Below are 20,921 nucleotides of genomic sequence, written 5' to 3'. Positions count from 1 at the left end.
GGATCGAGCCCCATGTCAGGCTCCCTGCTCAGCAGAGAGTCTGCTTCCCCCTCTCCCTCTGCCCCTCCTCCCTGTTCATGCTTGCTCTCTCTCTCTCTCCCAAATAAATAAATTTAAAAAAATCTTAAAAAGAAAAAGAAATATCACAATTCCATTGTTGCTAAAAATCCATCAACTGACCCGTCAACCATGAGAATTTCGTAGATGACGCCTCTGTTGACTTCTATCTTCTTAGTCTGGTAGTCTTTTTACCAGTGCTTGCTATCATTGTTATGCTGTTATATATCAAACCTATACCTCCTAAACTTTGCAAAAAATGTGCAATGTGCTTATTTTTTATCCTATAATTACCAAGATTTTAAAATATTATTTAAACATTTAAACTATTATTTATAGGTCCCTATTGAGGAAAATTGACTAAGATATTATTTTATTTGTATTTATATTGATTTGCTCACCAGTTGAGCCTACTTATTGTGAATCTTATCTTTTTTGATCAATCTGTAAGACCACTTCATATATTAAAGATATTCTCTTTCGGGGGGAATGTTTTTCAATACAAATGACAAACATTTTATCATAAGTCTTGGATATACCTATAGTATTGTTTGCCTTACATTAAGTCATAAAATTTTATATGCTCCAATACTGATGGTTTCCTTTCTGCCTTCCCCTCTCAAACACTATTCTAGATTTACCATTTCAGGGGCACCTGGGTGACTCTGTCAGTTAAGCATCTGACTCTTGATTTCAACTCAGGTCATGATCTCAGGGTTTGTGAGATTAAGCAACTACTTTGAGCTGAGCGGGGAGTCTGCTTGAGATTCTCTCCATCTGTCCCCACCAGGGACCCTCGTGCTCTCTCTCAAAAATAAGTAAATAAATCTTTTTTAAAAATTACGGTTTCACTTAGATTTATAATTATTTCATTTTTCATAGACAATCTTTGATCCACCTGGAATTTGTGATAAAAAGTAGGATAGGGATTAGCCTATCCTACTGCACAGCCACATGCTGGGGATAGTGGCGGGGAGGGGATGGAGACGTGCTAGAATGTGTATGCGTGTGCATGTGTGTTGTTTGGTCAATCATCAGCCTTCGGTAAAGTATTTCTATCACGCTTAGAACTACATGATAATTTCTACTTGATCTCATCTAAATGAAACACTGATTTTTTTGAGTTCCAGCTGGGCCATAGCCTCATTAACAAATCTGACCACCCCCTTTGAAATACTTACTAGTTTGCCTCCTGTGACTTTATTTATTTTGTGAAATCCTTCTGATTAGTTCAAACAACGGACTTGCTTTCAATAGAATAAGACGATTCATTTTTAAAGACCTGTTTCTATCGTAGAAAGCTGATATATTTGGCTTGGGACATATCTGAGATGTTTAAATATAAATGTGTTCTCTCATCCTCAACTGATGGTTTCCTTCTTTCTCTACAATATTTATTTCCTTCCCTTTCCCTTCCCTTCCTGCTTCTTCTTTTCTTCTGGTCTTTATCATCTGGTTCTTTCCTTGACTTGACCTACATATTGATCCCAGTTTTCTCCCTAAAACCCCACCAGGCTCAAAAGTCCTCAATTCCTCTGTGCAAGGCCAGTGTCCCCACAGGCCTGGAGCTGGGAAGAGAGGTCAGGGCTACAAACCTTCCTTTGGCAGTCATCCCTGGAGAAAGGATTTTCACATGCGTAAATCTTTTAGGATAGAGACCGCAGACAGCGTGAGTGCAAGATTTTCTGGATCTGCCTCAGGTCCAGGACATCGCAGGGACCACCCCATGTGGGACTCTCCTCATCACTCCCAAAACATTTCAGCTCAGTGAAAATGAACAGCAAAAGCCACCCTGAAGAAGAAAAGAAAACGAAGAGATGTCAGCTTGCAGCCTGGAGAACCAGCTGAGAGGACAGTGTCTGACCAGGCAGCCAGCTCGGGAAGCACTAGGAGCCCCCTTCGCCATAAATTCCTATTTAAGAAAGGAAGGTGATTCACATGCAAAATATGTTTTGATGAAAAAAGTTAAGATGAAGGAAGATACAACAAATTTCCTTCTAATCCACTCTCATCCCCACCACCATTCCAGCAAGGGGAGGTCCTGGGGCAGTTCTTGGAAGTATTTAAGGGCCTTAGGAAAAAGCAGAGCTGCATGTGCTGCAACCCAGCTCACCCAGTTTCTCTGCCCAAGAGAAACCATTGACTATGGAGACGACTGAGAAACCTCTGCCCTTGAGGTTCAGGCCAAAGCCCCAGCCCAGGTCTCCGTCAAGGGGTACTTTGCATTCCTTACAGCGATTGTTCTCAAGCTCATCCATTTTAAAAAATCTCATGGGAGGCATGGCTGTAATGTGAAGCTGGGTGTATATTTTCTTGGGACCTCTGGACACAATGTCCTCATACAGCACCCCAATAGCCGTTCCCAGCCAGTTTTCAAAACTGCTGTAGTTTCACCATATTTGTTAGCAGATTCATTTATCAAATGAGTGAAACCATTACTGGACAGAAGTCAAGGCTCGTAGGGTGGTGAGCCATAAAGGAAGGACCCGGGGGAATTCTGCCAAATCCTGATCTCACGTGCCTGGGGCTGAGGAGGTTGGGACAGCCAGGGGAGTCTTGGAAATCTTGGTGTTGGGAAACTTTTTCAAAGGAGGCTAAAAGGGAAGAGAAGGAAAGAGCTTGAAACAGATCTGCTTTGCAGCTGTGTCTACAGAGCTGTGGTCACACTACCTGCGGGGAAGACCAGGTGTGTTTGAGGTTTTGTTGTTGTTGTTCATTTGTTTGGTTTCAGTTTTAGTCCATTGTGGACCAATATTTTCATACAATGCAACACAAGTAAATAGAAAACTTAAATTTTATAAAAGGCATAAAGAATATATGCCCTATTTTATGATCAGACTGAACAGATAATAAATAGCATTTCATTAACTAAAATAAATTAGTATGGAGCCCTGACAAATGGCTGTAACTGCTTCTAAACCGACACTCAGTTTCTGTCCTTAGCTTGCCCTAGGTGGGTAATGAACAGGTCACGGATGGAGACAGTTCTGGGGACACATTTTGAGCGGCATGGCTGTAGAGGGCAAGGCTAATGAAAGTGACGAAGCAGGTGTCTAGTGTGGGAAAGAAAGCAACCCAACAGAGAGAACCACACGTGGTCTTTGGGCAGACAGCTGTTCCATATGGGTCTCCCGAAACATTGGAGGATCAAAAGAGAGAGGAGGGATGAAGGAAAACAAAAACGCTGTTTTTGCTCTCTCCAAGAGCAGCTCATGAGGACTGCTGAGCACCACGCAGCACAGGCGGACCGCAAGGTCCCTGATTCGTGAAGCCGGTCCGGCACTGAGCACCGCCACACACTCGCTCAGCCCAGCACAGCTGTTGCAAAAGCCATCCAAAGCAAACACGGTTCTCCCCACAGCAGACTCAACAGAACAAAACCAACACCCAGAAATAAATTGGATCGCCGAGCTCATCATGTTACACAGCTCACTGTTCTCAAATCCAGGATCCTGAATATAATAACAAATGATACTATTAACTGGCGCATCGGTCTGAAGCCAAAAGCAAATAACTCATTACTATAAACCAAATTGATTCTCAGAATTTTCCGGGTCAGCTACAAGAAAGAGTTATGAGACTGTCCTCCCAATTGAACTAAATCTCATCCATGTCTAATTGCGGTGTATATGGCTAACTCCTTTTTCCCCTCTGCAGAGGCAGCTTGCCTCTTAGCACATCTGAACCTCAGGGACTTCTCAAAGTGGGGGAGACATGTGGTTGAAAGCAACGTGGAGCCTGGAGCCAGCACCCTAAGGGTTGAAGAACCGACCCTGCCACCCGCTAGCTCGGTAATCTCTAGCAACTCTTTATCCACAAAACAAGACTGACAGCCACCTCCCTGGAAATTCAGTTGAAAGTGCTTAGCAATTTGTAAAAAGCTACATGGATATGAGTCCTCACTACCTAGAAATAAGCAGCTGAGAGATGTTTTTAACCATGCCTCCCAACCCCTGCAGAAATGAAGCTTTGTCTCTTACACAGTTCATTTCCTCCTCAGAGTTCAAACCACTTCTGCACATCACACGTGATTTTTCTTATGTCCCCAGTATCACTGGGATATAGGGGGGAATTGGCATCACCAGGTCCACTTTGCAGCTTGGAAAAGTGGCATATGTGAGATCTACCTAAGGCACATTAGCAGTGACAAAGATGACTTGAAAATTCATAGGGACATTTGGCTGGAACTAACAAGTTTGGTTCTTGAAGTTTGTGGCTTTTCTTAATCCGCTCCTCCTTGTCTCACCCGCTGGGACTCTGCAACAGGAAGTCACCGCTCTGCATTTATTTTGTTGTTAATTCTGCTTATGTAACACCCAGAAGAGCTTTACTTTACTTTGTTGCATCCTTGTAAAGTGAAAACAGGATATTTTTCAAATTCTGTGCTCTGGAAGCATATTTATTAACATACAAGTTATTTCAGGTCAGGCAAATAATTTGGTCCCCGTTACATGCTGTGGAACCTTAGGTAAATTAAGAAAACATGAAAGTATATAAGTGATCATGTAAAGAGAATTTGGAAATAATAATAATAATAATTTAAGACACTTATATAATTAAATTATAATATATCCTATATAATTATAATATTGTTTATTATTATTCCTACTGTCTTATGCTAAAAAACAACAATTTGATAGGATTCTTTTGCAATCTGCCAAGCATAATAGCTCTGGATTTCAATTCTCCTTTATATAAAAAAAAGGGATAGGATGCCTATATCTTAGAAAAAAGAAAATAATTTCTGTGAATTCAAGGTAAATTTTGGTCAGTATTTCTGGATTGGGGTTCCAGTGCTGGATTTATCTATTTGTACTCATAAAATTTGCACCATTGATCAGCAAGAAGCGCAAACAGAACTTGTGGAATCTTAAGTTTAATAGCTTTGGTAGTGAAAGAGAAAGTACCATAGAAAGCGAGGCTATATATTTATCATCTATTCCTGAGGAGACTGACGAAATGCGGTCTTTGATTTTTAAAAGATATTTTTATCAAGGCCCTGGATAATCACATGATTATTTTCAATTAAAAATGAATAAAGGAGAGACTCAGAATTAAAAATGTGTTACCAATGTTCCTTTCTAATACATTATGAAATTTCCCAAAAATGTAACTAAAATTAACCCAAATTTGGTCAAATTTAGAGTAAATGGCATGACTAGGAATAAGTTTGCTACAAAACATATGGGTTTTTCTGGATGATATTCGGGCTTTAGCTAAGCCTACTGCAATGCAACCACGATCTGTGCAAGGTTCCATGTCTCTCCACATAATAAATCTATGTCCAAATGAAAAATAGAGAGAAACTAAATATGATAGGCACGACTTTCTGCTAGGAAAAATAAAAAGTATTGCTATAGAGCAATGAACATCTTTGGATCCTGTCTGCAACTTCATTAAGTTCTTATGACTTGGATATTTTTTATTCTTTCACCATTTATAACATGAGTACTCATACAGATGTTGAAGAGGGTTCACTCCTGAAATGAGTTCTTTATTGCGTATAAAACAAAAAAGTGCGAAAAGTATAGATCTGATCGCCTCCAACTGATAAACACTTTCAAACGCAGGTGTGAAAAACCAAGATTCGAGTTCCACCACTGCTGTCTGAAACACTTGTGGTGAGAAAGATAAAACTTTCAAGGTCAAAGCTCAGTCTTCAGAATCTTCTTCCTTCACTAATGCCATCAGAATATTTCATCTAGCCTTCTTCAATCAAAGCCATTAAAATGGTGAAGTTTTCTTCTTTTCCTCTATTTTTCCTAACAGCTGGGGCTTTTATGACTCCAGAATGTGAGTATCTCCTAGACCCACCACATTTATGCATCAAATGAACTTCTAGTGATTGTGTTGTTATTTAGAAATGAAAAATTTTCCCAACCATGTCTATCCCTTGAACCTGTATTATCAATTATTAAATTTATTATACTATTTTATATTATTATTTAATTATATATTATATATGATATATAATATTATATATTATTAAGTGTACATGTGTTTATCGGTAAAATTATTATAGCCATTAGGAGATTGTAGGGTGGTTGTTTTTTTTATCTTGGAAATGATATAATGACTATTGGAAGAAGAATTACATGAAATAATCTGCTTGGATCTTTCATATTAAATCTTTGGGTTTTCTTCTGTAGGTTTCGGCATGGAGATTATTGGAGGGCGAGAAGTGTCGCCACATTCCCGGCCATTCATGGCCTCCATCCAGTACCGCGGCCACCACCTCTGTGGAGGCGTGCTGATCCACCCACAGTGGGTGCTGTCCGCGGCCCACTGCCGCTCCTGGTGAGTACCTGCTCTGACCTTGTGCATTCTACCTCCACCGGCTAGAAGAGAAGCTTGCCTCTCCCAGGAGAGAAGTTTGTTTTTTAACATTCTAAGTTTAATGAGCACTGTAATGTTTGAAGAATACAGATGTAATATCAAGGGGTATGAATAACAGTTCAATCATATATATGTATATTCTTTTAATTGAAATAGAGTTGACATATAATAAATATTAGTTTCAGGGGTACAACAGTGATTCAACAATTATGTACATTATGATAGGCTCACCACGACTAAAGTATTATATTATTGACTATATTCCCTCCGCTGTAGTTTCATCCCTGTGACTTATTTATTTTAAAACTGGGAAGTTTGTACCTCTTACTCGTTCATCCATTTTGCCTATCCCTCCACCCCTCCCCTCTGGCAACTACCAGTTTGTTCTCTGTATTTGTGAGTCTGTTTCTCTCTTTTTTGTTGTTACTGTTTGTTTGCTTGTTTGTTATTTTTTTGATTTCACATGTAAGTGAAATCATATGGTATTTGCCTTTCTCTGGCTTATTTCTCCTAGCATACTATCCTCTAAGTCCGTTCATGCTGTAGTAAATGGCAAGACTTTCATCTACCCTTAGCTTCTGTGATCACTGACCAACTGGTGGAGTTGACTTCCCTCTTGCCCACCCAAGTTTTCCGCCCTGAGTTTTCCTTTTCAGGGAGAACTGGGCCACCTTTCCCAGGCAGGCCACGGGACAGATCCAAGTCCTCTGTGGAAGGCCAGGGGAGGCAACAACTGTAGTAATTGGGGCAGCGGCCTTCCTGACCTTGTTAGACAGCCTGTGTTTGTATCTCCGCTTTCCCATTTTACAAAAGGGGAATAATAATAGTAGTACCTGTTTCATGGGGTTTGGAGGATTAAATAGTACCTATTTAAACATTTTAGTATGCTTAGCACATATAGTAAGCACAAATAAGTTGCAGCCATTATTGTTATATGTACGAGAAACCTGCTTTGTTAATGGTTTTTTAGACCCCTTATGTTAACTTCTCTGCCCTGCCTCCCACCCCAGAGGCCTGAGACTCACAGTTTGGAAATCACAGCCATAAAGGGGCAACAAACTTCCCAGCAGAAGAAGAGAAAAAAAAAAGTTATAGATGATTTCTATAAGGAAAAAAGAGCTATTTTTTCTGGCATACTTAGAACAAAAGCTTTTCTCAAAGTACATTTCAGTCTGTGATTCTCTTACTTCAGCTAAAAAGGTCCCAAGCTCTTCTTGGGTTGCTGCAACCTTTGCAAAAGGAAAAGCCTAGAAAGCCAATTTGGTGTTTGTTGTTGCTTTGTTTGCTTGTTGGTTTGGGGGGATTCGGTTTTTGTTTGGTTTTTGTTGTTTTTGTCTCTATGTTTCTTTCTTCTCTCTCTTGCCTGAATAAGCCAAGGAGAGATGGGGTTTTCTTTCCTTACAAACATTATAGCACTTCACTTAAGAATCTCTTGGCTATAATGGTTTGCTAGCCAGGCTATGGAACAACTGAATTGACTTACCTCTCCATGTTGATTGCCCACATTTTAATAAGACTAGACACAAATTTAGAAATTTTGAAGCCCGCAGAAAGTGAGAACTTCTGTTTTACTTCTAAATAGCAAGCTATTAATCTCCAGTTTACTACGACTCCTTCATTCATATGGGGTTTCTGCTGTCGTAGAAACCACCCTTGCATCCCTATCACTTCTGTCCTGTTCAGAACACTTGTCTCCTGAGGACCAGCGAGGCAGAGGGTGACCATCAAGAAATGTTCATTCAATTCAGGATATGCACATCTTCAACTATCCTTATGGCACACATTCAAGTGGATTCTAACCTCCCCAGACACAGGCCTTGACTTATAAATGCTCAAGAAAGTCTGGAGAGAAAGAAGGAAATAAATTGGAAGACTTTCTTTCTTTTTTTTTTTTTCCAAGCCAAAAACACAGTGTGTGAAGTCCTTCACAAGCCATATAGTGCTTTCCGAAAGTAAATAATACTATTAATTTGAATTTAAAATTTTGTCAAGTGAACTTAACTTGATAGGAGTGGGTCCTCAAACTGACAAATTGGGGAAAAGAGATCTTGGAATTAAAAAAAGAAAAAAACAACTCTTGCTAAATACCATTTTAAATGGCCAGAGTTTAAAGAACTCCAGAATATGTGGATCAAATTTCCTCTCCAGGACAGTTGGGTGTAAAAATGTAGGCGGATTGGTGCTTAGAAAAATATTAAGCTTTATGAAATCCAAAATATTTATGAAATAGTTTAATGGTGGCTTCCCACAAATGTACTCTCAAGTATCCTGGGGGAATACTTACTAACTCGAGGCTCTGCTCTCAGCAAAATGGTGAAGGAGGCCAGATCTGGGGTGCCCCCTTCTCACTCCCCATCCACGCAGTTCCTTACTGTGCCTCTTGGCCCCTCTATTAGTTGCCTTGCCAACTAGAAAAGGAAACCAGTAAAAAAGCTTCTTGTCTAATCTTATTTACAGCATTTCAATTTATCAGAAGCAAAACTCTCACCAACTCTTTTCTACTGTTTTTCTGAATCTCCCCCCTCACTGAGCACCCCCTCCTCTCACCTGCCTGGGCTGTAATTAGATGACCCCCCCCACAGCCCCTTCTACTTGGCCTCCCCCCCCATCTCAGACCGTCCCAGAGCATCCAGAGTAGAATGGTGTAGATTCAGGCCCCGGGGGCTCAAACCAGTTGAGTTTCAGTCCCGCCTGCATTTGCATCCTGGAGCCTTCCCTTAATATCTGTGGGACTTTCTCAAGTTTGTTCATTTACCTGAGCCTCAATCTTCTCATCTGCAAAGCGGGGATAATCCTAATAGCTCCCTCACAGGACTGTTGTGAGGTGTAAATGAGGGACAATATATAAAATGCTTAGCACAAAACCTGGTACAGCACAATGACATAATAACTGTTATATCATGTCATCAGGTTATTTTCTGTACCTTCCATGGTAGTCACTGAGGCACAAGTCTGATGATCCAGGAGTGCTGAGGATGGGACTGTAATATCCCCTCTCCAACAGCCAGCTAATTCCCTGGTGTCTTAGATTGAAGAGACCTCCAGGGAGTCAGGACCCAGTCTTTGTCAGCCCTGGAGGAGTGGATCTAAGTAGCAACAGGGCTCAGTGCCAAGGCAAACTGGCAGAGGAAATAAGGGGCTTGAAGGGGCTTGACATGGGGCTTCCAGAGTGTCATGGAAAGGAGCCCTGGACTTGGAATCACAAAAGCTGCATTTGAGTCCCGATTTCCCTACTTATGTGTGTCACCTTTGGCCAAAGAACCCTTCCGCCAATGAAGACTATACAGCACATCAGCTTGAACAACACTGAGAAAGGGTTCTTTTTAAGCCCAATGGAAATGATGTTTCAGTAGACAGAAAAGGATTACTGTGAGCAACACTCTGGTTCCTGCTCTGCATGTAATTCTGTTCCAGGTAGGTCCAGGGTGGGACTCAGAAAGCTGCATTTTACACACACATCTCCAGAGGATTCTGAAGCAAAGACCACCTGCGGAGAAACCCTACAATAAACAAATGAAAAACACTGGTATTATTACATATCTGTGTGAATTCAGACCTGGGTTTAGCTAAGGAGGTGGCATCCTAGAACTCAGGTAACTCCAGGTATCCTGTGGGCAGAAAAAATGACCTTTCAGATTCCAGCTGGAGTGTATCCGGAAACAGAAAGTCAGAAAGCATGCACAGTCTGCTTGCGTTGTACTGGGTATTAACATGTCCCAGGGGAGACAAAAATAACCAAAATATTTCAAAGGCATTAACTAATCAAGGACGTTGGTAAAAGATGAGGAAAACCAGAAATTTTCTCAGCAAACATCCCCTAATCAAAATTCATCTTCCACACCCGCATTTGTACCCCACAGCCTTCCTTGTGTTTTTAATGCATGTTTCCATCTTTTCTGTTAAAGCAGTAGTCGTGGGGATTTGGTGTCATTCTCCACCCTCCCCCCCACCCCTCCACAGTTTGGGTTTAATGAGTATGTTGAATTTGAGTTTGAATCAATCCTAGGAAATCTGATCCACATCCTTTGAGAAATTTCATCCCCATCCTGATTTTGCAATAGGCAAACTTTTCAACAAATAGAGCTGAAATTCCCAAAATAAACCAAAATAAACTCTTGGTAGAAACCAAAGAGTGGTCATTCTTGGCAGTCACAGTCCTGCCATAGGCAAACCCACCCCACTGTAGTCCTGAGCTCCTTCTTCGAACCTGAAACAACACATTCTTCCTTTTTCTGTATGTTTCTGTGCCTTTTAATTCTTATTAATCTTTATGAATCCATATGTGGGAGTATGTGTGTGTTTTTATTTTTAATTAAAGTATAGTTGACATACAATATTATATGAATTTCAGACGTACAACATAGTGATTTGGCAATTATGCACATAAGGGGATGCTCAGCATGATAAGCATAGTTACCATCTGTTAACGAAAGTTATTGCAATATTATTGACTATATTTCCTGTGCTGTAGTTTTCATCCCCCTGAGTTATTTTATGACCGAAAGTTTGTACCTCTCAATTCCCTTCACCTATTTTGCCCATCTGCCCACCACCCCCCTTTGGTAACAACCACTTTGTTCTATGTGTCTGTGAATCGTTTCTGTTTCTGTTTGTTTGTTTGTTCATTTGTTTTGTTTTTTAGATTCCACACATAAGCAAAATCTTACCGTACTTGTCTTTCCCCGTCTGATTTATGTGGGTGTGGATGTTTTTATTATAATCTGTCTTAATCCCTCTTTCAAGTGACAACGAAATAGTTACATGTAAACAAGTGTTAAGTCTTTCTAGAATCTTCCTTGTTCCCTAAAGGATTTGAAGCAGCTTTCTAAAGGCACACATTAAAATAGGATTTTTTTTTTTATAGAATGCTGAATGCCCCAAGGTGTTGTCAAGATCTCAAAAAAAAGAAAACATTTCTATTTCCATAACTAGATGTAAATGTAATTTGGTTGACATGCAGTAATTCAAATCAATTGTCGCACTATCAAAACACTGGTACTGGAGTTGTATATGACCAGGGATAAGACAAAACAAAGCAAAACAACTGTTGTTTTTTATCTGACTCACCTGTTTCTATCCTCTAAATCTCCACAATGGATTTATCAATGGCTACTAACCCTACAGTGTCTTTATTTCAAATTAGCAGTGATTTTTCACATTGAGGCAAGTTTTCCTTTCTTGTCCAAATTATCTAATTGACAGGACAGAACATAGCTTATCTGACAGCCATGTAATGGATCTTATTCTCCATATTGCACTGAGCTGAGGTCTAGATATACCAGATTAGTAAATGCAGAGTTGAGTCTTTACTTTTAGTTATTAAAACACTTAATGTTGGGAAGATGTAAGAATTTTGGAGATTGATGGTAGTGATTAAAGAACAACAATGTAAATGTATTTAATGCCACAGAACTGTACATTTAAAAATGGTTTACATTATAAATTTTGTTATGTATATTGTACCTTAATTAAAGAAATTAACAATGATGGGTATAAATCTCAACCCACAACTCGAGAAATAAAATTTCTTTTTACATAAATTAACATAATTTTGTTGTAAACTCGATTTCAATTAGAATTTCATTCCTTTTCCCCACAGTAGGGTATAAGTTCTGATATTCTTTTGAAATACTAGGGAATTGAAGTGGGGTGGGTCTGAGAGCAGGTCTTTTGGCCCTTTATATCATCCTTTCATGCTTGGGTCCACTAAGACCTCTGTCACTCCACCTAATCCAAACAGGTTACTTTAGAGATGGCCTTTGTTCCTGTATGTTCTCCACCATTTCTACTTCCCACTGGGGTATTTGGGACTCATTCTCTTCCTTCTATTCTCTTTGCTTTTTTTAGGCATAAAAAAGTCCAGTTTTTCAAGGTGATTTTAGGAGCACACTCTCTCTCAAAGAAAGAGACCTCCAAACAAATGTTTGAGATTGAAAAATTCATACCATTCTCAAGACATACATCATATCGTAAATCAAATGATATTATGCTGATTAAGGTATGTAGTGTTGCCTTCCTTCAATTTCTTCAGCATTCTTGTACACCATAGTTCAGCTGTTATATCATCTACAGAAAAGGATTTTGTTAGCACTGTCCCCATGTTTGAGGTAAACGTGACATGTTCTATAAGGGCCCCTTTTACTTCATACACTGCCTTGAAAGAAACAAGAATTTATTACAAATGCATCAGGTCTGTGTTTAAACAAAGAAAAGCAACCCTGATGCTCACATATGTGGGAGGGGAACATCCCAACAAGCCCAAAGATCCCCACTGAAAGTTTTTTTCCCCAAATGCTTTTATCATTAGCAAATGAAAATTGCAAGTCCTTTATACAACTGAGCCAACCAAGTGAATTCAGGGACACATAAGTGAGTTATAACTTAGTCTAGACCATACTTAGTCTAGTCCAGACTTAGTCTAGACCATACTCAAGGGTCTTATCCAGCAGGAAACAGCCCAGCCCTCAAAGTCATGACCTATGGATGTTATTCCACAGAAAACCATCCAATGCAGAGCAAAGGCCAGTTTGCTTAAGACTGGGCAAAATTCCTGCTCTGTCTAAGCTCCCTCCCCAAGCATCATTGAGCTCTACAGGGATTGGAGAGCATTTCAGAAAAGTAACAACCACAAATACAGCTGCAGGCTACCACCAAAGTAGATTCAAGAAGAGGGATGCCTTCCTAGACCAGAGGGACCACACATACATTGCTCAGACTAATAGCAGAATACTACTGGGGACAAATGATAATTTATGTTCTTTTCAATCTGTCAGCTTCACACGGCTGCAACACTTGACAAACATGTCCAGCTGCTCCACCCAAGCTCCAAAAATGATATCAGAGCTGGAACAAAATGCCAGGTTACTGGCTGGGGAGCCACCGACCCACAATTTTTAAGGATCTCTGATACCCTGCATGAAGTCACTGTTACGATCATAAATCGAAAACTTTGCAACAGCCCAAGTTATTATAACCACAACCCTATTATAACTGAAGACATGATATGCGCAGGAGACACCAGGGGCCAGAAGGATTCCTGCCAGGTAAGAGCCCATCCATCAAATAGTCATCTCAGAACGCTGCGCATGCAGTCGAGCCTCCATGTAAACCTAGCACAGAGGAGAGGTATGGAGAACAGAAAATCACAACTCCAGAGAGTTCCTCTCCATTCCTGCACTGAGTTCCCTATTCTTTCTCATCTACCAATGTGAATGAGTCATAAGAACTTCCCCAACACATAAGCACTCCTTAAATGTCTGTGAATCAGGATGATAGACTGCATCTGATAACTTTTACAGGCTTTTTCAAAGGGATCTTACCATCCTTAGAAAGCCTACCAACTCTGAGTTCACTAGTGGTGTAAAATATAACTTCCTCTCCCCCCCACAAAACCCACCATTGTAGGCAATCAATAGAGAGGTGTTGGAAAGCCCAGATGCAAGAAGCTCAAATATATAGTATGTGTTTCTTAAATAATGCTGACAGATTGAATGAAAGGAAAGGAGTCATACTTTTCAGAATCTCTTGTTTCCTGAGGCAGTAAAAAAAACATAGTTGTTCATGTTTGCAGGTGACACGTAGCACAGATGGATTACTAATTTTTAAGAAATTAGAATGCACTATTGACATCGTACTGTATTAAGCCTTGTTGAGGGGAGGACATGATGCTTTCAAAGATCACCATGTATCTGCCGTGCCCCAAGATTGTCATCCCCCTCAGCCTCTCTTTCCATGGCAACCAGAGCACAAAGTGCTACAGTTCCCCATGGGAGTGGCAGCAGAGGCAAATCTTCAGATTTGAAAGCCCCTCTTGTCACGCTGTCACTTTCCTTGACAGAATTGTAGTTACATGTTTAGGTCTGAGTCCTCAAGAATCCGTTCACGGAGCAAGTACTTACAAAGTGTTGTATTTGTGCCGAGCATTATATTCAATTACAGGAGAATGCAAAAACGGGAAGAAAAAAAAAAGACAGAGTCCCTGCCACCAATGTATTTAGTACGATACATTTCTCCTCTCTGCCCATCTCAGTAGCAATTTGATTTCAGATCCGTGGGCACCAAGGTGAAATCCATAATTTAAACATCTCTTTCATTTCAGTGGATTCCTTTAAACTTTACTCATTCCTTAATGAATAAAGTTCAATAGTCACTGATTATCAAAGGTTGTATATATTAGTAGTCCTAGACAGAGACAGGGATATGGACAGAGAGAGAGACAGACAGACAGACAGATGGACAGAAACATCGTCCCAGACAGAGATAGGGACACAGACAGAGACAGACAGATGGACAGAATCATTGCCCTGGGCAGAGAGAGAGACAACCCACACTGAGTAAGGGGCTATATCAGGAACCCTTCAGGACACAGAGAAACCAAGGACCCACCTAATAATCCTTTGAGTAACAGATAATTAATGGTAGAAAAAGTTCTATAGTTTCTCACCAAGTATCTGTCTATTTTCTTTTTTCTAGGGTGACTCAGGTGGCCCCTTGGTTTGCAAAGGTGCCTTCTATGCCTTAGTCTCTGCAGGTCATAGATGTGGTGATGCCAAGAAGCCTGGAATCTACACCCTAATAACCCAGAAATACCAGGCTTGGATTAAAAGCAAGCTTGCTCCATCTCAGGCAAACTATGACCACAAATGATTTTCTTGGGTCTACCAGTTGCTTGTTTTATTTTCATGAGATGTCCTAGAGGCCACCTTTGTCTTTATATGTAGTTGGATGTAAAGTGGAGCACAGCTAGGGTCCACTCCTGCCCCCGTAGGACTGATTTTGTCAAGGAATCAAGTTCTCTTTCACGTCTGTAACTGCTGTGTTTTTACTATGCTGATTTCATTCTGAATAAAACTTAGAAGACTATGTCCTTTTCTTTTACTCAAATGAGAAAAAAGCAAATGATATACTCCCCACTCTATTCACACTCCCCCAAAGGGCAAAAAAAAAGAAAAACAAGCCTTCAGCCAGGCACCACCTTCAACCAGGCACCACCTTCAACCAGGTTTATGCTGTGATTTCTGCTGTGTTTTTACCCTAAACTGTGCTTTTAAAATAAGAAACAGTAAATTCAAACACCCCAATTCAAGTGAAAAAAGAATCATCAAGGCTAATACAAATATTTAGGGTAGTACTTATTACTGATTTCTGTCACACTTCGTTCCACACAGGATTTAAGGCAATGTACAAAAATATGTGCCATAAAACTAAATATGAAGTTAAAAATAATTTTTCCTCAAAAAATTAAAAATAGAAAATGTTATATGATCCAGAAATTCCACTGCCAGGTATCTATCTGAAGAAAACGAATGTACTAACTTGAGAAATTATCTGTACCCCCCCATGTTCACTGCAGCATCACTTACAATGGCCAAGATGTGGAAGCAAGTTAAGTGTTCATCAGTGGAAGAATAAAGAAACTGTGAGATATATATATATATATATATACAAACTGTGAGATATATATATATATATATACACACACACACACACACACGTATATATAATATTCAGTAATATATATAATATATATTATACATATATATGTATGTTTATAATGTGTATGTATATAATATATAATTATATGTAATATATTACATATATAATATTCAGTCATAAAAAAGGATGAAATCTTGCCATTTGTGACAGCATGGATGGGCCTCAAGGGCATTAGGCTGAGTGAAATAAGTCAGACAAAGACAAATATCCTATGGTCTCTCTTATATGTGGTATCATCTACAGAGAACGGATTGGTGACTACCAGAGGTGGCCAGTTGGCAGATGGGAGAAATGGGTGAAGGGGGTAAAAAGGTAAAAAAAAAAAAAAAAAGTTAAATCATAAATAAATAAATAAATAATTTGGTGAAGAAACTGAAGCAAGGGGGGAAAGGAGACCTTTGAAGAAGATGAAGACAGGAGTGTTACTACCCAAAGGGCCACCTTTTTCTTCCCATACTGTTGCTAAAAGGAGTCGTGTTTGCCTCGTGTGCTCCACAGGAATCAATACAAAAAGAGCAACACAATCAGTTATATGAATTTCAGTATCCAGGAAATAAAAATCAACTTATCTGCCCAGACATAGGACCACTGGTGCTGACATAGGGCCTGAAGATGACTTTTTTGGGGGGTTCTGTGTCAAAGGATGCTGTTCCAGGGCTCCCACATCCCTACCGACTGTATCAGATCACTTGAGAAGATCCTTCGGTAACACACGTTGCCCTGACTCCTTGCTCAGACATTCAGACTGAATGGGCTTGAGGTGGGCCTGGAAGTCTGCACGGTTTACAAACAATTCAACTGATTCCTATAAATGGGCAAATCTGAAAGCCGCTAATAGTGAACATCCTTGAAAACATCTTACAAGAAAGAACAATTGTTCTTTTATAAGCCCTTCAGTGTGAACTGAGGACTGCAGACCAGAGTGCAATTCAGTCCGTGTCCCAGAGGGTCTCACTGTCCTTGACTGTAGCCACCCTGTAATGAGAACCTGACAATTTCTAATCTGGAGGCGGAGGATGGGGGAGTCATTCAGGCTTCTCCTTCAACAGTCAGAAACCAAAAGGTTATTCTCAGTCTCTATATTACATTTGGGTTTCAGAGGATGCATAGTGCTCATTTCTAGGTGCCACCATCGGGTTTCTTACATTCATATAAAAAGGGTTGCTTTTATTTGTTTGTTGTCATCGTTCTCAGGAACCACTCACCAGGACTACTCTACTAGAGATACTTTGACAAGTGGAAGCACTGGGTTTAAAAGGAACCTAATTAAAATTATAGAACTGCTTTGAAAGTAAGTAGTGAAAAAAAAAAGTAGTTAAAAAAAGGTTCTTTCAGTATTCCATTTTGTATCATTTTGATTCATTAAAAATATACTGATATTGACCGAGAAATCCCAGACTATATTTCCTAAGAAAAGAAAGGGGAAATTGCAGAGACTCTGAACTCACTGTTAAAAAAGTATTATATATTTCATCTAAATTCCAAATCCAATGGAATGTATAGTTGCAAGTCTCTTTAGTCTAGCAAAAGGATGGCTGAGATTCCTTCTGATTGCAGTTGGGGAGTATCCTGAAAAGTTTCGCTAAAACCTGAGACTTGTCTTGATTTTAGACTCCATACTGTTCCCATCCAATGGTCAAACCAGATAAGATTGCCAGAGAGGAAGCTTCTGTCAACAGCTATGGTGGACCTGGTGACTCTTAAATTGGAAGATAAACAGTTTATTTTGACAAGTAGCTGATGATGGAGCCCACAACTGAAAAGTATCCCTCATCCTCCTAGGGAAGCAATATTTTATTAAACATATCAAAATCTTCCCAACATAACCTAAATGAATATGGTATCTTAGTTCAGGGAAGTCTGTCTTGGAGACAGTATTTGATTCCATCTATGACCTCGAAGAAAAGCTGAGTGTAAAAATGAGGTAAGTATCTCGATTGTGAAAACTGCTCAAAAACTTTAGGGGACTAAATTATCCCACTTTTTCCTTTCTTTGTGATGTGCGCAGAGATTATTTGCCTTCCCCCCAGACACTGAAAAAAGCTTCCTGCTTTATTTTATGTCCAACCAGCTTTAATAGAAAGTGACAGCCCTAGAAATAGGACCAATATCATGCATGAAATAAATCAATATAAATTCAGGTGGGTGACTAAACCAGTCTAGAACCAGGTAGCAGAATCAGTCCTACTGTCTGACCCTCATAGTTTTTGCACATAATAAATCTCCACTGATCCTGAGATGATAGGAAAAGCAGTGTTTCCCACTGGATTGCTTCAGAAAGGTATCTCAATAAAGGCAAGAACTGCTCTCAGTCTGTCAGAGACCCTCTTCCTCTTTGACTAAGCTCTTGGTTTATGATGGGGCACACACGTGATGGAGAAAGAGACTGCTCCATCTGTCTAAGGGCGATGCACCCAGATCTCTCCAAAGCTTACAATTTCACAAGATTACCGAGGCATCCCTGCACAGCTACTCATATATTGTCTTAAGAGATATTTGAGTATCAAGTACATGTTGGCTGAACAGGTGATTTCCTTGTATCTGGATTGATTCAGCCTGGCTTTTAAGGTTTCACACATTGACTTCCTGTTTACTAATGTTAACTTGTTCAGCCCTTTTGCTGAGTCACATCAGTCAACTCCAGATTAGCATGAAGAGATTGTGTTCATTTTCTCGTTTTGACCATAAATGTCGATGTAACAGCCTATCAGAAGTCACCGATGGGGCCTACACTGAGGTTTCTCTTGAGAACTTAGGAGTACGTAGAATGAAATTGTCCTCTGAAAGTTAAAATTTAAATTCCATAGATACTGGCTCAGAGCAGAGATCCACAAGAGTGCTCTGAAGAGATGTTGAAGTTCACAAGCTTACAAGACAGCCTGGAATCTGCTTGAAAGTTATCGACTCACAAGATGAGTGACCCAGTCTAAAGGGGAGGAGGACAGCCACGGGTACAGGGAAAAGCAGGCAACGCAGGCAGTGGACCAACCAGAACTGATGAGGAAGGGAGGGAGGTGGGCCCTTAGTAAGCCTGACTTCACTAAGCATTCAGCTGCCTTACTTGGTCTGTTTCTAATCCCAGGCTCATCAAGCAAACTTCTGTGAACATTTTGCTCCCTGTGACAGTTATTTCTTATTGCAAATTAATAAACATTTTGCTTTTCCATATCTATGATAATTTTTTTAACCTCTAAATTAGAGTTATTTGAATTTCTCTTTAAGAGTCAAATCACTCTGTGTGCTGATAAAAATCAAGTTTCAATCCCCGCAGTAATGAAGGTCAAACCTGAACTTTGGTAAATTCACCAACGTGAATATGAACTACCCCAGGAGAATTTCCAACCCATCAACAGCCTGCCTTTCCTCTGGAGAGTACTCTTGGCATCCCTGCTCTGGCCACAGGCATGAAATGTGCTCACACTTGGAGCATCTCTACATACATTATCCCGTTAGTCCCCTGATTAGCCAATAACTCCAAGAAAAATGATGGTTTTTCAGCTGTGTTCTGTCTGGTTCACCTAGTAGCAGAGACTGCTGATTTGCTACTCATCAGCCATTTCCTCTCTTCTCTGGTAACAAAACTCAAATTTTACTTGGAGCCACAAGTCTATACAGCTTAAAAATGGTGTTTTCCAGCCTCTCTCGCTGCTAGAAGTGGTAAAGGAGATGTAAGTGAAAAATCATTGGCTGGGAGCTTCCAGGAAGTTCCTTTAAAGAGAGTTGTTCCAGTAGGAAAGAGTGCCCTTTCCCCCTTCCTTCCTCCTACTCCTTGGATGATAAATGTGGTGGCTAGATCACCAGCAACAATGCTGGAACCATGAGGCAAGTTTGAATAGAAGCTAAGTGTTTATGGCAGTGAAGCAAAAAGAAGGAGTCTTTATGTCAATCCTGTACTATTTACCTGAGGACTTCTTTTACATGAAAGAAAAGAAACACTTGTGTTTAATCCACTATTATGTGGAGCTTTCTGTCAAATATGTCTCCACTCAATCCTACTAGATGAAATCAGAAACCTAAAATTTCTATCCCTGATGTATGCTCCAATGACTAGCATATGTCTTTATGCCCTTATGTCCCTTCCTCCAAAATCCCAAATTCCCAAATGGCTTTAGCTTTCTACCTTGTCTTATTTAAACAAGAATTGATTCAGAAAAGTCACTTTTAAATGCTATAATCAATAAACAACTTCTCCCTCACTGTTCCATCCTGTGGCTTAACATGAAGAAAATGCCCTGGCTTACTTGAGAAGATATTTTTATCTTAACCACACATTGCTGCATGGCAAACATTCTTGTTCCTATTGTAAAAATAATGCGTGACACTCAGTAATCTGTAACCCTATTTTCTCCTTTTGTGTATATTTTGTAAGGGGATCTTGTGGAGTTGTTTTTTGTAAAGTTCCATGAAAATAATGTTTTCTGGCATATGAAGTTTTCATTTGCTTTATTATTTCACAATCATTTGAAATAATACAGCAGTTTTTTTCATCCAGACTACAAAAGCAACTCCATTGGAAGATCGTGAGATATAGTAATACCCTGAATATTAGTAATGTTGTAGAAAAACAAAACAGGCCCACATGTGGTCAGACCAGCCAACTGTGCAGAGTGACTGTGTTAACAACCAATTCCAACACACTCCCTAATGGAGCATTCAGAGAGATTCCTTCATTCATTCATTAACTCAACAAACACTGAGCTCCTCTACGTACATGGTACTGGGCTGGTTGCTGGAGATACCAAGGGGAAAGGACATAACTCTTGCCCTGCAGAAACTCACAGTCCAGTGAACAAACATGGACCTGCAAATAAACAAATATATCATGCTCCAAAAACTATTACAAGGGCGACTCGTAGAGAATAGTAATAACGGAGATACATACAAAACAACTATATTGTGATCCAACAATTGTTATAATGGAGACATGAACATGAGAACAGAAAGCTTAGTCAAATGTGAGTTGTTCAGAATTTGTGCAGGACAAACAATTTGCTCTACCATTCTGGGCCTATACATTTAAAGCCTGGTTCTCT

At 39.8% G+C, this 20,921-nt stretch overlaps 1 protein-coding gene across 1 annotated transcript; it reads left to right on the top strand.

The window, feature by feature from the left end:
• Positions 1-5,681: 5,681 nt before the first annotated feature.
• On the top strand, positions 5,682-15,249 carry GZMK (granzyme K). The gene is made up of 5 exons (XM_027606466.2): positions 5,682-5,850; positions 6,207-6,354; positions 12,241-12,391; positions 13,167-13,436; positions 14,866-15,249. Exons 1-5 carry the CDS (start codon positions 5,787-5,789, stop codon positions 15,037-15,039), a joined length of 807 nt encoding a protein of 268 aa, XP_027462267.1. The 5' UTR covers positions 5,682-5,786; the 3' UTR covers positions 15,040-15,249.
• The last annotated feature ends 5,672 nt before the right edge of the window (positions 15,250-20,921 follow it).

This window comes from Zalophus californianus, chromosome 5 (assembly GCF_009762305.2).
Source record: "Zalophus californianus isolate mZalCal1 chromosome 5, mZalCal1.pri.v2, whole genome shotgun sequence".
NCBI classification, from domain to species: Eukaryota; Metazoa; Chordata; class Mammalia; order Carnivora; family Otariidae; genus Zalophus; species Zalophus californianus.
The sequence above is the reverse complement of the archived record's forward strand: the minus strand, read 5'-3'. Positions and strand labels throughout refer to the sequence as shown.